General features: G+C 46.4%; 1 protein-coding gene across 3 annotated transcripts in view; it reads right to left on the reverse strand.

Annotated features, from left to right (window-relative positions):
- The window catches only part of CFAP251 (cilia and flagella associated protein 251), a 65,594-nt gene that overhangs the window by 22,251 nt on the left and 28,544 nt on the right, over window positions 1-14,799 (reverse strand). For 2 of the 3 annotated variants that reach the window (XM_074356343.1, XM_074356344.1), the window contains exons 12-17: window positions 14,238-14,488; window positions 13,769-13,920; window positions 12,516-12,689; window positions 11,290-11,474; window positions 3,743-3,857; window positions 2,972-3,135 (exon numbers count right to left, since the gene is read on the reverse strand). In XM_074356343.1, the coding sequence (XP_074212444.1) occupies window positions 2,972-3,135; window positions 3,743-3,857; window positions 11,290-11,474; window positions 12,516-12,689; window positions 13,769-13,920; window positions 14,238-14,488 (1,041 nt within the window). Of the gene's footprint in view, window positions 1-2,732; window positions 3,136-3,742; window positions 3,858-11,289; window positions 11,475-12,515; window positions 12,690-13,768; window positions 13,921-14,237; window positions 14,489-14,799 lie in introns of all 3 variants that reach the window. The other variant, XR_012503656.1, reaches the window with a different exon arrangement.

The following is a 14,799-nucleotide window of genomic DNA, read 5'->3' on the forward strand; positions in this document are numbered from 1 at the left end:
CGGGGACTGTTATTACCTGGTCCTGAACAGGAATTGGGCGCTGCTGGGCACCTGCCCCTCTCACACAAGAGTCGGCCACAGAACAGCCCTCGGCCCTGTGCCAGCCCCACCTGCGCAGGTGGCATGAGGTCCGTGGTGTACTCTCCCATGGGCCTGAGGCCCGCCTCCAGCAGGGCCCAGTCTTCACCCAGCTCTTGGCTCTGGTAGTAGCCATCGAGGCAGGTGCCCGGCTGAGAGGGCTCCCTCTCTGCGGCCCCCAGGCCACACCCAAGCCCAATCCCAACAGGCGCTGTGGGCAGTGAGGCCGCCGTCAGCCATGTGGGTCTGGGGCAGGTCTGGGTAAAGGCCAGAAGTGGAGCATGGAGGAGCTTGTCACCCCCAGGAACGCACCAGGCGACAGGCTCACAGAGCTCTGGAGTCTCTGGGAACAGCCCTCTGGTGGTCAGGACCACACGCCGTCCCCTGCTTCCTGGCCACTGTCAGTTGAGCCGAGACAGCCAGAGGGACAGGACTGCAGTTGTCCCACCAGAGCTGGGGGAAGGGACTCTCTCTCTCTGTGGTGTGAAACCTGGGGACCGTCAGTGGTCATGTTCCCTCTGAGTGACAAAATCCAGCTCTGCAGGGATAATGGCGACAGCAGAGGTGAGCAGAGCACGAACACTGAGTGTGGGCTGTCCCTGCCGTTCCCACAGTGCGGTGACCTGAGACCCCGGGGACTGGCTCATAACTTCCCCTTTCTGCCTAAGTTTGGTTCTAACCTGCAGCAAAAAAAGAGAGTGAGAGAGAGAGAGAGATCACAAGAAGGAAGCACATTTATTGAAAACCTACTGTGTGCCCAGAAACATATACACTACTTCTGGGAAAGGAACTAAAGTCCGAGAAGCAGGGAGCACCGTAACCAGCACAGAGCGAGTGCTCAGTAAACACTCCCTAGGGGAGGAGAGGAGGGAGTGGAGGAGGGACAGCAATGGTAGAAATCACTACCCTCAAGACAGCTCTGAACACGGTGATAATATCCCCATTTAACAGATGGAGAAACTGAGATGCAGGGAAGTGGAGGGACTCACCACAGGTCGTACAGCAAGTAGTAGGGGAGGTGGGGTTGGAACCCAGGTCTTTCTGCTCTTGTCTGAGCAAGGCAGCAGGATTACAGGCGAGAGTGAGGGTGAGCATAAAAAAGTCACGGGGAATTTTTTAACAGTTGCCAGACAAAGAGAGAAAAAGGGTGGCCTGCTAGTCAAGATGGGGCACTCTGGGGGAAGAGATGAAGGGAAGGGACTCCCGGGGGAGGCTGGAGATGCTGCAGTGATAGTTCGCTGATTAAAATAACATGAACATGAGTGGATTTATCATCTTTACTTCACCCTGCAACTCGCCATCGGTCGATCTGGTGGGGAATTTTGTTTGTTTCCTTGTTTAGGGTTTTTACATTTCTTCCCATTAGCGAAGCACTGCACTTATTAAAACACCAGAAGCAGCAATGAAGTGCTAATTAGTTTATAATGATCCTTTGTCCCCACAACAGATTAAATTGAAATTCTCGGAAGCCTGGACTCTGGCCAGGCACAGGAAAGCTATTGGAAAGTGTGTGCTTTTTTTGTTTGTTTGTTTTTAATCTCTACCATTCCAGCCAGATCACAACACAACGGAGAAGAGGACAAAACTGGAAAAGGGAGGATTCTGTTCTCCCACCAGGGTGCTGCTTGCCTACACCTGCCAGGTAACAGCCTCGGTGTCAGGGAATCAAGCAGCGCATTCTGGGAACTCAATCAGGAAGTTCTTTTCTAGGGGAGCGCTCACCTCCAGCTTCTACATTTCCAGGTCTGCTCTCTCAGGTGAAGGCCGAGGTGAAGGTCAGAGCTGCAACTGCAGTCTGAAACCACCATGGCTCCAAAGCCATCACCTGGCTGCTCCTGCTCCCACTCAGGTCAAGGGGAAAAGCTTCGATGTCGTCCGTAAAAGAAAGATGTGCACGTGGCGGACAGTAGGGGATACACTTCTTACTGGGAGCCAGGAATCAAGTTTGTTCTTTTAAGAAGGTCAGTGCCTCCGAGCTGTTTTAACCCAGCTCCTCAGGGTGGCCCTGCCGGCAGGGGGCCCTCTGAGAGGAAGGGCCTTGGAGGAGGTGGTCAGGGAAAGGAGCCTGCTCCGCCCTGTGGCCGCTCGCTGAATTGGGGGAGAGGAGAGGATCACCATAGTGGTAACCCCCCTTTTTTAATGAGAGAGATCCTGGGCTCATAAGCAAATGCCTTTATAAGGAAGAAGAAAGGAAATTGTTCATTTACTGAGTCCTTAGTTCTATGCTTTACATATGTTAACCTATCTGGTCCTTACAAGGATCTTATAAAAGTCCCTATTGTTACCCCTGTGGACCCGCATTTCACAGACAAGGAATCTAAAGACCAGAGATGCTAAGAAACCTGCTCTAGGTCCCAGAGCAGTAGACAGCAGGCTTCAGATTTGAACCCACGTCTCTTTGACCTTAGAGTCCATGTCTCTCTGACGCTCAACCCTGGAATTCTCCAGCCTGATCGTAGGCAGAGATTCTCAGCTCAGAGCAGGGGGTGAGAAAAGCAGACTGAAATACACATTTCAAATAATACCCTCGCTATTTCTGTAATACGCACTTTGGAGATGGGGGCTAGATCTTTCTAGCTGGCGTGCACCTGCAGGCGACAGAGCAAGAAGTATTTCAGGGGGTGCGGGAACACAGGTGGAATGACATGCCTCACCTGCAAACACCATGGGTCCCGAGACAGAATAGCAACCTTTTGTCTGCTCGTTAATGTGAACCGATGTCACAGGGAGCACCCCGAAGGCAAAACCTGGGTCCTGGCCGTATCTGTACCTGCAGGCCTAGCACAGTGCCTGCACTTTGCAGGGCAAACCCGTCTGCTGTTGCCGGGAGAAGAAAAGGAGTCTGCACATGACGCCTTCCTTTTGGGGCCAAGCCTCTCACTGCGCCATGTACCTTAAGTTGATTTCCCACTGTGCCACCGATCGGTCCTGGCCTCCTGCTGTGAAGGCATAGCGGCCATCGTAGGAGAGGGTCAGTCCAGCCACCCCGCTTGGGTGGCAGACAAGCGCAGAAGTCTTATGTGGATTGCCATCAACTGGCAAGATCTGAAGTCCAACCTGGAAAGGAAGATGTAATCAGGTATTCAGCCTTGGGTAACGGGGCTCCAGGCTGGGCCTACAGATTCGCCTGCTACCTCCAGGTCTGTTTACTGAAGGACCTGTGTGTCTGGAACGAACCATCTCAGTGTGTGAGAGAGTCGTCACTCACGTGGCTGGGAATCTGCACATACTGACCCCTGCAGGGTGGTCCCCTGGGAGAGAGACCGTAGGTTCCATCAGGGACACCCAGAAAGGGAGATTTCTTCTTCTTTTCATGGTCAGATGCCCAGGTTTTTCCAGGATAATTCTGGCATCTTATGATTTTTATGCTTTTCAATATAGAGTATTCATTAAGTGTACAACTAAATGTAACTAACTTGTATGTCTTTTTAAGATTTTTCCTTGTAAATAAATTAGAAAGAAAAAAATCCTTTGGTGGGCCATGTGTCTTCATTGGGAGCACAGAAAATACGGTAACTCGGCTGGAAATGTCTCACTGCTGACCGGGATGGAAGGCGCTGGGCCTGGCTGTGAAAACAAGCATTTGTGAACCTTGTGACACTTAGGACTGACTACTGCCCCGAACACACAGAGGCAGCTTACGGAGGCAGAGAGCAAAGGGTACCTTGTCTCTGTTAATAAACACCAGGTAGCGTTTCTGCAGCTCCATAGGTGTTTTTGCCGGGAGGATTTGTACCTGCTCGATGGGAGAGCCGTAAACTGGCCCGAGGAGCGTCTTTCTGCGAGAGGGAAAAAAAAAAGTGTTTTTTAAATTCCACAAATCTGAACATAGGTTTTATGACTCACTCCCTCCCGTGATACCCCACACGTTTTAAATTCTGAATTTCCTGTCCTGTCACTGCTAAGAACCTCTCTCTCAACCACTAACGGCAGCTGTAAATAAGGGGTGATAGCTCCAAACAGCAAATGCACCGGGGAAAGTCGGATGGTGAAGGCTGCTTTTTGTGGCAGCGGCCCTGACTTTCCTCCTTGACAGCTGAGTGATGGGAACACTGTGCCCAGAGAGAGTGGACACGAGAGACGCCACGGCGAGAGACGTCCCAGCGCCGGCGGGACGCGAGAAAACGCCCCGCTCGCCAGCGGTGGACCGAGAGATTAGAACGAGACGCTGTCCGTCGTCCAGACATCTGACATCAGGTCCAAAAGCAACACGCAGGTTCAAAATAACAAAAAACCTGCTTGCAAATCAAACTGTAACAAATCGCATCCCCTCAATGGTCAAAATCTTAACACTAATTAGGAATCTGATCTGAGGTGAGGCTTCTGGACGTCGCCTCGAGCCCGGAGTTGGATTTTCCCTGAAGCCAGCAGGACTTGAGTTTCAGGCCCCCCTCCCTCCCTCGCACAGGCACCTTCCAAGACTTGAGAGGGGCCATAGCCATTTTGTATTCTTAATTATACATCTTTTAAAATAGAGAGAGAGACAGAGCCCACAAAACTGAACACACTTCACATCCCACAAAACCTGGGTCTGCCCCTTGGCAGGGCCGCTAGCTCGTTCATCTTATTATATTACAAGCCCCTCACTGTTTGGATGTGTTTTCTCCCTGTGTCCCCTGTACCCAGCCTGCGCCCGGTGGAGACAGGAGACACTCCACGGAGATCTTTCTTGAGCACCTCCTGTGCCAGGCACTGCATTAGGGGCTCGGGACACAGAAACAAGTGTGATTTGGTGGCTTCCACTGAGCTCCCAGCCCAGAAGGGACAACAGATGTGGAAGCACAGCGAGGGGAGAAGTGAGGTGACAGGTGAGTTCACAGTGTGGAGCCTGCGCTGAGGAGGGAGACAGCTGAGCTGAGTCTGGAATGGGAGAGAAAAATATGGAGGTAATAGAAAAATGGATAGTGGGAACAGGAGGTGTGAAGGTAGGGGATGTGGAATATTGGTTGAAAACCGCAGAAACAGAAAGTGTAAGGGGGAAAGAGGGTGGAGGGAGGCAAAACCGAGGAGGTGAGCAGAGACGAGCTCTGGAGGCAGACTTGACCATGACCACTGGGCTGCAGGACGCGGGAGGGTGTCAGGCCAGATGACCCATGATCAGGCTTACACGCACAGAGAATCAGACAAAATGTTAACAACACTAAAATGACCAATTGGTGGACAATGCATCACCTAGTTATAAGTCACCCTTATCTAACCATTCAAGTTGAAATGTTCAAGGATCCTCCCCAAATGTCATTGAGTGGGTAGAGGAAGGGTAGAGGGTGGTTAAGAGCACCGACTCTGATTTGAATCCCAGCTCTTAAAAATTAGGGGCAAGTTGTAAAGAAATTGGAACCTTCATACATGGCTGGCCAGAATGTAAAATGCCACAGCAGCTTTGGAAAACTGTCTGGCGGTCCCTCAAGTGGTTAAATGTAGTTCCCGCATGATCCAGCAATTCCACTCCTAGGTCCACATCCAAGAGAAATGCAGCATATGTCTACATAGAAACCTACACACAAATGTTCTTAACAGCCAAAAAGCAGAGACAACCCAATTGTCCAACAACTGATGGATGGACAGACAAAATGTGGTTCATCCACACAATGGAATTTTATTTAGCCATGAAAAGGAATGAAGCACTGACACAGATTACAACATAAATAGATCTTGAAAACATGATGCTGAGTGAAAGAAGCCAGACACCAAAAGTCACGCAGTATATGATTCCATTTACGTGAAATGCCCAGAACAGACAAATCCATAGAAACAGAAAGTAGATTGGCAGCTGCCAGGGGTGGGGCAGTGGTGGGGGGAGGGGGTCAGGAAGGAAAAGAAGGCAATGGGAGGGGGGTGACTGCTAGTGGGTATGGGGTTTCTTTTGGTGGATAAAGAAAATATTCTTGAATTAAATAGTGCTGATAGTTGCACAACTTTGTGAATATAGTACAAAAAAATTCATTGAAAATGGTAAATTTTATGATATGTGAATTACATTTTAATTTAAATTATAAATAAGCATTAAAAAAAGGTCAAGCTACTCAACCTCTCTGAGCCTCAGGTTCCTCATTGGTAAAATAGGGATAATGACAGCATTTTACCCCACAAGACTGTGGTGAGTAGTAAATAAGTTAATACACATAGAGCACTCAGAACAGTTCCTGGCACATGGCAGGAGAGGAGCTATGTAACTGCTGCCTGTTATTGTCAGATTTTCCAACAATTTCATAAAATTAATATCTTCTTCTGACTGAAAACATTTTACGTATTCATTGAGAAATTTTTCAAATATTTAGACATCAAATAGAAAATCTACCCAAAACGCTTTATCGCAAGATTATCATGGCTAATAGTTTGGTGTATATGACTCGAGAATTTCTTTTATATATATATTCTAGCCCATACAATTATACTTTTAGATGGAAATATGTAAGTTATATAAATATAATCTTATACGAACATATATTCATGCTTATTTGGCAATTTTCTTTATCTCATATTATGTCTTGGAGATATTTCCATGTTAGTAAGCAGAGAGCTGTCGTCTCTCTTAATTTTTTTTCCTTTTCTAAAAGCAGGATCATGTTTCAGTGCACCGACAAACCATCATTTAACTAATCCCCTATTAATGGATATTTGGACTGTTTCCATTTTGAAAAATATTTTCAAACAAGACATCCTTTTACTTATGTCTTGGCATCCTGTGTGAGCACTTCTGTGGGCTACATTCCTAGAAGTCAGAAGATAGGCTGTAATTTAAGAAAAGGGTAACAAATCGCTCTTCCAAAAGGTTGTCCCGATTTACCCCCGCCGGCCAGCAAGCGGTGAGAGTGCAGGGTCCCTCACAGCCTCGCCAACACCCAGCACTATCGATCATTTTTATCTTCACTTATCTGATTTGTGAAAAATGAGGTCTTGTTTTCATTTGCATCTTTGATGTACTGGTGAGCATCTGCTCAGTGGTTTATTGGCCTTTTTCTGTGAACTGCCTCTTGGTGTTCTTTCAAATATTCTAAAATGCACTTTAAAATTCCTTGGGATTTACCATCAAAAGGCAATTCCTTCCCAATTAAGTTGTGGTTACGGGGCTTTGTTATTCCTACAAGTTAATAGATGCTTTATGCGAGAGGTTTTACTTTGGAATGATGGAAATGTTTAAGAACTAGGTGAAGTGGTGGTTGCACAGAATTGTGAATGGACTAAAAACCATTGAATTGTTCACTTTAAAATGGTTGGTTTTATGGTCTGTGAATTTCACCTCAATAAACTATTTTTTAAGAAAGATGCTTTATATGAATTTCCAACTGATCTTCAATAATAAACTCCTAACTTCATGGCTCTAAAAAAACAGTAATTGGAAAAAATTTATGCACCCTATATTCACTGCAGCATTACTTACAATAGTGAAGATCTGGAAGCAATCTACGTGTCCACCAATAGATGACTGGATAAAGAAAATGTGGTATAAAAATACAATGGAATACTACTCAGCCATAAAAAATGAAACAATGCCATTTGCAGCGACATGGGTGGACCTAAAGATTATCATATTGAGTGAAGTAAGTCAGAGAAAGACAAATATCAATATGATATCACTTATATGTGGAATCTGAAAAACAAAACAAATGAACAAATATAACAAAATAGAAACAGTTATAGATACAGAGAACAAACAGGTGGTTGCCAGTGGGGAAGAGGGCTGGGGGAGGCAAGAAATGGGTGAGGAAAATTAAGAGGTACAAACTTCCATCTACAAAATAAATACATGAATCGAATAAATGAAATGTACAGTGTGAGGAAGACTGTCAATAACTATGTAATATCTTTGTGTAGTGACATAGCACAGTGATTATTTTGAAATGTACAGAAATATGTATAAATGTGTAGAATCAACGCACTGTGTAACAGGAACTAGCATGCCCTTATTGGTCAATTATACTTCAAAAACAAAGAAACTCACAGAAAAAGAGACCAGATTTGTGGTTACCAGAAGCGGGGGTGGGGAGAGAGGGAATTGGATGGAGGCAGTCAAAAAGTACAAACTTCTAGTTACAGGATAAGTAAGTACTAGGGGTGTAATGTACAACACAATAAATATAGCTAACACTGCTGTATGTTACGTATGAAAGTTGTTAAGAGAGTAAATCCTAAAACTTTTTTTCTATTTCTTTAATGTTGTATCTATATGCAATGATGGATGTTCACTAAACTTACCGTGGTCATCATTTCACGATGTATGTAAGTCAGATCATTATTCTGGACACCTAAACTTATACAGTGCTGTATGTCAATTATATCTGAATAAAATTGAAAGAAAAAAATAGCGACAATAAAGGCAGTGGAAGGAAACATTTAAAAAAAAAGAACATAAATTTCAGCAATATTTTTTGAACTAGCTCCTAGAGATAATGGAAATAAAAGCAAAAATAAACAAATGGGACCTAATTAAACTTAAAAGCTTTTGCACAGCAAAGGAAACCATAAACGAAATGAAAAGACAACCTACAGAATGGGAGAAAATATTTGCAAATGACACGACCAACAAGGGACTAATTTCCAAAATATATGAACAGCTCATACAGTTTAAAATAAAAAAAACAAACAACTCAGTCAAAAAATGGGCAGAAGACCTAAAGAGACATTTTTCCAAAGAAGAAATCCAGATGGCCAACAGGCACATGAGAAGATGCTCAATATCACTAATTATTAGAGAAAAGCAAATCAAAACCACAATAAGGTACCATCTCATACCAGTCAGAATGGCCATCATTAAAAAGTCTACAGATAATAAATGCTGGAGAGGGTGTGGAGAAAAAGGAAACTTCCTACACTGTTGGTAGGAATGTAAATTGGTGCAGCCACCATGGAGGATAGTATGGAGGTTCCTTAAAAAACTAAAAATAGACTTACCATATGATTCAACAATCCCACTCTTGGGCATATATCCAGAAAAAAACTATAATTCAAAAAGACACATGCACCCCACTGTTCATAGCAGCACTGTTTACAATAGCCAAGACATGGAAGCAACCTAAATGTCCATCAACAGATGACTGGATAGAGAAGCTGCGGTATATTTATACAATGGAATACTACTCAGCCATAAAAAAGAATAAAATAATGCCATTTGCAGCAACATGGATGGACCTAGAGATCGTCATTCTAAGTGAAGTAAGCCAGAAAGAGAAAGAAAAATACCATATGATATTACATATATGTGGAATCCAAAAAAAAATGATGCAAATTCTATTTATGGACCAAAAACAGACTCACAGACATAGAAAACAAACTATGGTTACCAAAGGGAAAAGAGCAGGGAGGGGTAAATTTGGGGTTGAGGATTAAGAGACACATATTACTGTATATAAAATAGATAAACACAAGGACCTACTGTATAGCACAAGGAACTATAGTCAATGTCTTGTAATAACATATAATGGAAAAGAATCTGAAAAGAAAATATATATGTATACATATGTACAACTAAATCACTTTGCTGTATACCTGGAACTAACACTGTAAATCAACTACATTTCAACTTTATAAAAAAAGATGCTTTATACTAAGTTCCAATTGATCTTCCACAGCAGAAGCTCCTAACTGTTCGGCTCTGAGTCTCTGTTACTAATTGTCAGCAGGAACTGCGAGCCTGGGCTGCTCTGTCCCCCAGCCACCTGCTCAGCCAACTCCGAGGTTCTCAGGACTGGGCACATCTATGGGATATTCTTTGTCCAAAGAGCTTATGTTTGTTCAAGATGATGTACAAAGATTCTGAAATCTTCCTAAAATTTCTTTTTACATATTTCTTCCAAAAGTCTCTTTCCCAATGTTCTTAACAGCTTTTTAAAAATTATGCTGGACTTCTCTCCTGTCCCTGCCACATGACATGGCATTGCTCAGTCATTTTTCCTTGGATCCTTCTAAAAAGGATTGTTGGGGGGAAAAAAGAGAAGAAGCTCCTGGGTGGTCCTGGCCTTTTGAGGACCAGTCTTATCTGAGATACAGTTCCAAAAAAAAGGTCTTCCTCCTGCCTGGGGCCAGCTGCTGTTGGCGCTTCCTAACTCCCTTCTCCAAGGTCAGGTCACTGAAGCATTCTCACCTCCAGTTCCTCCTGCCTCTGCTCTTTCTGGCCAAACCCACGAGGTGGCCGAACCACAGGCAGAAAGAGGCTGCCCTCGAGGGCTCATAAGGTCCAATCCCAAAGCCAGGGCTGCATCAGGGCCCAGTAACACCGAGGAGAGGAGAGTCGGGGCTCGGTTCGAGGATAAAGTCCTGCCCTGACCGGCCACTTGACCAAGTTTTGTCACCTCTGTGAGCCTCGGTGGCATAACACTTTGCAGGGTTGTTGAAGATGAAATGGGATGACGAACGCAGGGCCCTGGTGCATGCATGGTGCACCCTAATCCATAATTATAATGGGGAGCTTACCCGGGACCCACCGGCCTAGCAGCACGAGGGACCAACCACAGATGTGGGCCTATTTCAGGGAGGTGGAACCGCTGCTCTGAGATGCTAAGCTTTGGATGCCCTGGGCTTGGTCCTTTGACCTCTTCTCTATCTTTCCTTCCCCTGCGGAATCTCCTCTTGAATTGTGGCTTGGAACCACCGTGTGCCCTTGACCTCAGACGTGGAGCTCCAGCCCAGCCTCTAACGTGAACTCCGCTTCCCCAGTAGAATGCAGATTTCATGGTGACAGAAAGGTTGTTTTGTTTTCATCCCGCCTTCAGCACCTAGAACAGCACCTGGATAACGCAGGGGCTCAGTAAACACTGAGTGAACCGTGGGACGCTATCAGTTGAACTTAAAACTCCTTTAAGAACCATGAGTTAGGAAAAATCAAACAACTGGTAGTATTCAGGTTAAACCATCTGGTTTTATCCATGAGAAAAGAATGGGAGGTTTTATAGCTCGTCAGCAACTCTTCCGGGGCCCTGGAGTCTGGTTTCCTCATTGAGCCTCAGGCACTGAGCTCTGGGTGCCTTATTCCTGTGCAGCGCTGGGCTCAGAAGCAAGAGTTCTGGGTTTGAATCCTGCCTCGGGCACTTCCTAACCATGTGACCTTGGGTAAGAGCGACTTACATTATCTGTGCCTCGGTTTCTTCCTCTGCAGAGTCAGGAGGGTAAGAATGGTAGCCAAGCTGCCCACAGGTCCTTAAGGTGGGACCTGAAATAAGCTGGGGGCTGAGAAATTGGTTTACACGCTAGCAGTGGGAAGCTCCTGGTGCTTACCTGCACATTTTTGTGGTAGAATTAAAAAGTTTCACTTTGTAGCCACTGTTGCAAACGAGCAGGAAGAGCTCCTTGGTGAGTGGCGGGTACCAGACCATGCAGGTGGGGCAGCTGCCCTGGTCGGTTCGGTGGATGTCCAGGACTTCCAGGTGGTCTCTGTAGCTCTTGGGAAGGTTATACTCGATCTGCAGAGAAGCCCGGACAGACACACATAAGGACTGAGGTGAATGCAGTCAGCCAGCAGTCCTATTCTGGCGGGGACAGTATCAGGCGTCCTAAGAGGAGACTTGCCTAAATCCTACACTTACTAAGCTGCCATCACGGAGCATTCGTTACAAGCAGGATGCTGATCTAAGCGCTCCAAAGACATCATGCCATTTAATACTCACGACTGCCCTGCAAACTAGTACTGCTGTGCAGATGCGAAAACCAGTGTTGGGAGAGGTTCCGTGGCGTGCCCGTGGTCACACAGCTAAGAAGTTGCAGAGTGAAAATTCAAACCGAGGTCCGACTAGCTCCAAAACCTGAACTCTTACAGTTACGTCGCACTACTTCACTCTCCATTATCTTGGGAACATTCCCCCGACCCTTGGGAACTTTTTGAGGGTAGAAACTAATTCTTATTTATCTAAATCTCAGCGCCTGACAGTCAAAAATTAGCAGCCTGCTGAACTTCACCCATAGGCAGGTCTGGATGGCCAGACCAGGATGGACGGATGGAAGGAAGGATGGGTAGAATAAAAGCAGTAAGGGGCAGGAAGGAAGGAAGTTAAGATGGATGCACAGATAAACCGACTGATCGATTTTTGAATCCTTTTGGCTCAATCATGTAATACTGCACTTGCCACTGTCACTACCTCTCCCTCTGATCTCACACCCTCTCTGAGCTGTCACATTGAGGTAACAGCCTGGCCCTGACCCCTGGACACACAGGAAGTGTGAGTATTGGCTTCCGAATATGCACTGAGAGGCGAGAGTGGCTGAGTTGTCCATCTGGCCAAGTGCCACTTCTCAGGAGCCTTTATGCTCAGGACAGCAGTCCCCGTGTGGTGGCAGAGCCGCGTTAAGGCCAACTGCCAACTCAGAGGGGTATGCTACTTTATTGTATATTCATTTTCTCCAACAAGCACACGAACTGTGGGCCTGGTTTTGTGCCAGACGCCAGGGATGTCACAAGAATGAGGCCCGGTCCTCGTGACCAGGCGGAGGAAAACTAAACGGCTCACCAAGAGTCTGTCTCTCCCGAGGCTCAGCAGTCTGGGCTCATTGCTGTCCAGATGAACCCCGAACAGGACACTTCGAATGCTCTTGCGATGAGAACGAAGTCTCGCCAGATATTCCCAGACCCTTCGTCCATTTTTGACTCTCAGCACGTAAACGGCCACGGTGAAAAGTACATCCTGCAGGCAAGCGCAAGGGCAGGGCTTATTCCTTTTCCAGGGTTGTAGCTGAAGAATCATCACTGTGTTTTTCATACTCACTTTGCTCCCGGAGTATTTTATCCAAAAAGCAAATCTTCACCTACTGGAACGAGTAGTGAACTAACGCCCATTTTACAGATGAGAAAACTGAGGTTAAAAGTAGGTAGTGGGAGGGAGTTGGTATTTCTCTGACGCTGTGGTCTTACTCTCCCGACTTCATTCTCTGCTGATAACTGAAACCCTGACTCTTTTGGCCTTTGTCCTCCCTTCTCTTTATCTAGTTACACAAAATTAAAAAGGTATGATTTTTTGAAAAAAAGGAAAAAGTATGATGGCTGAGACTGAAAGGGTCAGAGAGTGGGTGGAAGCAGCCTGAGGGGACACAGGGATGCCTGAGTCAGTGTGCTGGTGGGACGTGGGACATGGGAGGTGGGGGGCTGTTTGGGCCTTTAAAACCGCTGCTTCCCCCCAACCTGACTCTGTCCCCCCACATCGGGCAAGATGAGCCCATGCAGATGACAGAACTGGCAGAAAGAGAGAGGTTACGGGTCTCGGGAAATCTTTACTGAGATTAAGAGCCCTATTCACAGAGGGAAGGAACAGAATCCAAAATGCTTGGTAAAGACTCTGCTTTGAGATAAATGAGAATGTCATCTTGTCAAAAATCAAAGGGAGAGATGAAAACCCGGGTGCAGAGCAAGGGTTCCAAAAACTGACAAACCCAGACAAGCCGTCAGAGTAGCAGGATCCAAGTCTGGGAGCTCTGAGGCCCCGCTCTTGTTTTCAGGCAGAAGTCCCCCATCCTGTTCTCTTTTTACAATGGCTTTATCAAGATAAAATTCACACCCTACACGATTCACCATCTAAAATGAACAATTCAGTGAGTTTTAGCATATTCACAGAGGTGTGTGTCCATCATCACAGTTTTAGAGCATCTCATCGCCCCAGAAAGAAACCTTGTACCCTTTAGCTGCCACGCCCCACCCACCATCCCCAGCCCCTCTCTCTTTGTGGCTTTAAGTAAGGTTGCTAAACCGCTGGGCGGTGGAAACACTCACGGCAGTTGCCATGTACTTGGAGTCGTGGGAGAAGCTGATGTGGGTCACGCTGCTTCTGGAATATTTGAAAGGCTCTGGGATTTCACTCTCTAAGGACATTGCGTCAAGAATGTAAACTGTCCCCTCCGTGAAGCCAGCTCCAAGAAGAGTCCCTGAAATCACAAGCCGGAGAATGGTGATCGAAAGGGCTGTATTCATTCAATAAACACCCACTCGGTGCCGGGCCCTGTTCTGGGCGCCGAGGAGACAGCAGTGAACTCGACCCACTGGCAGTTCCCTACGAAAAGCCTGGCATGGCGGCAGGAGACCAGGCAGCGCAGGGTTCTGCAGGGACCGGAGGGAGAAAGCGTCCCACCGGGTGGGGGAGCGGGGCCCAGGTGAGCCTCCCAGGGCTGGGACAGCCAAGGGAAAAGCCATTTGGGTCTGTTTTCGATTTGACACCTAAGATGGGCTGATACAAGAAAAGTACCTTCCGGGTTGTAGGTCAGACTCTGGACTCCAAGCCCTTTCTCAAAGACCCTGCTGAAGAGGTATTTTTTCTTTTCATAATCCCACACTTTGATCATCCCACAGAAGCTCCCAATGGCGATGAGGGGCTGATACGGGTGGCAGGAGATGGCACAAATGGCATCCTTGGGCTCTACAAATAACTTCTCAAGTTTGGTCCCATCCGTCGTCAAGTGGTACACTGACGCATCCGCTGTCCCGATGATGAGATTCCTGTTTGCCAAGGGGAGACAGAGCAGCATCAGTGTTTGCAGGGAATGGGGCACGCCAGCCATTCTGCCTCTAATTGCACATGAAACGCCTCTGTCGTCTGTAATTTAGTGACATTATTAACCCCGCATCTCTGAAAATATACTACCAATACCCAACAGCCTCCATTTGCAAGTGAAAAAGCCCACATTTCTACATGTAAATTGAGTCATTAAGTATGCAGATGGACAGTCAGTTGTACAATTAGCTAATCTGCACATGCAAATATTCATTTGTGTATGCAAATATGGAGTTTGGTGCACACATACAGATGT

The sequence above is a fragment of the Camelus bactrianus genome, chromosome 32 (assembly GCF_048773025.1).
Source record: "Camelus bactrianus isolate YW-2024 breed Bactrian camel chromosome 32, ASM4877302v1, whole genome shotgun sequence".
NCBI lineage: Eukaryota > Metazoa > Chordata > Mammalia > Artiodactyla > Camelidae > Camelus > Camelus bactrianus.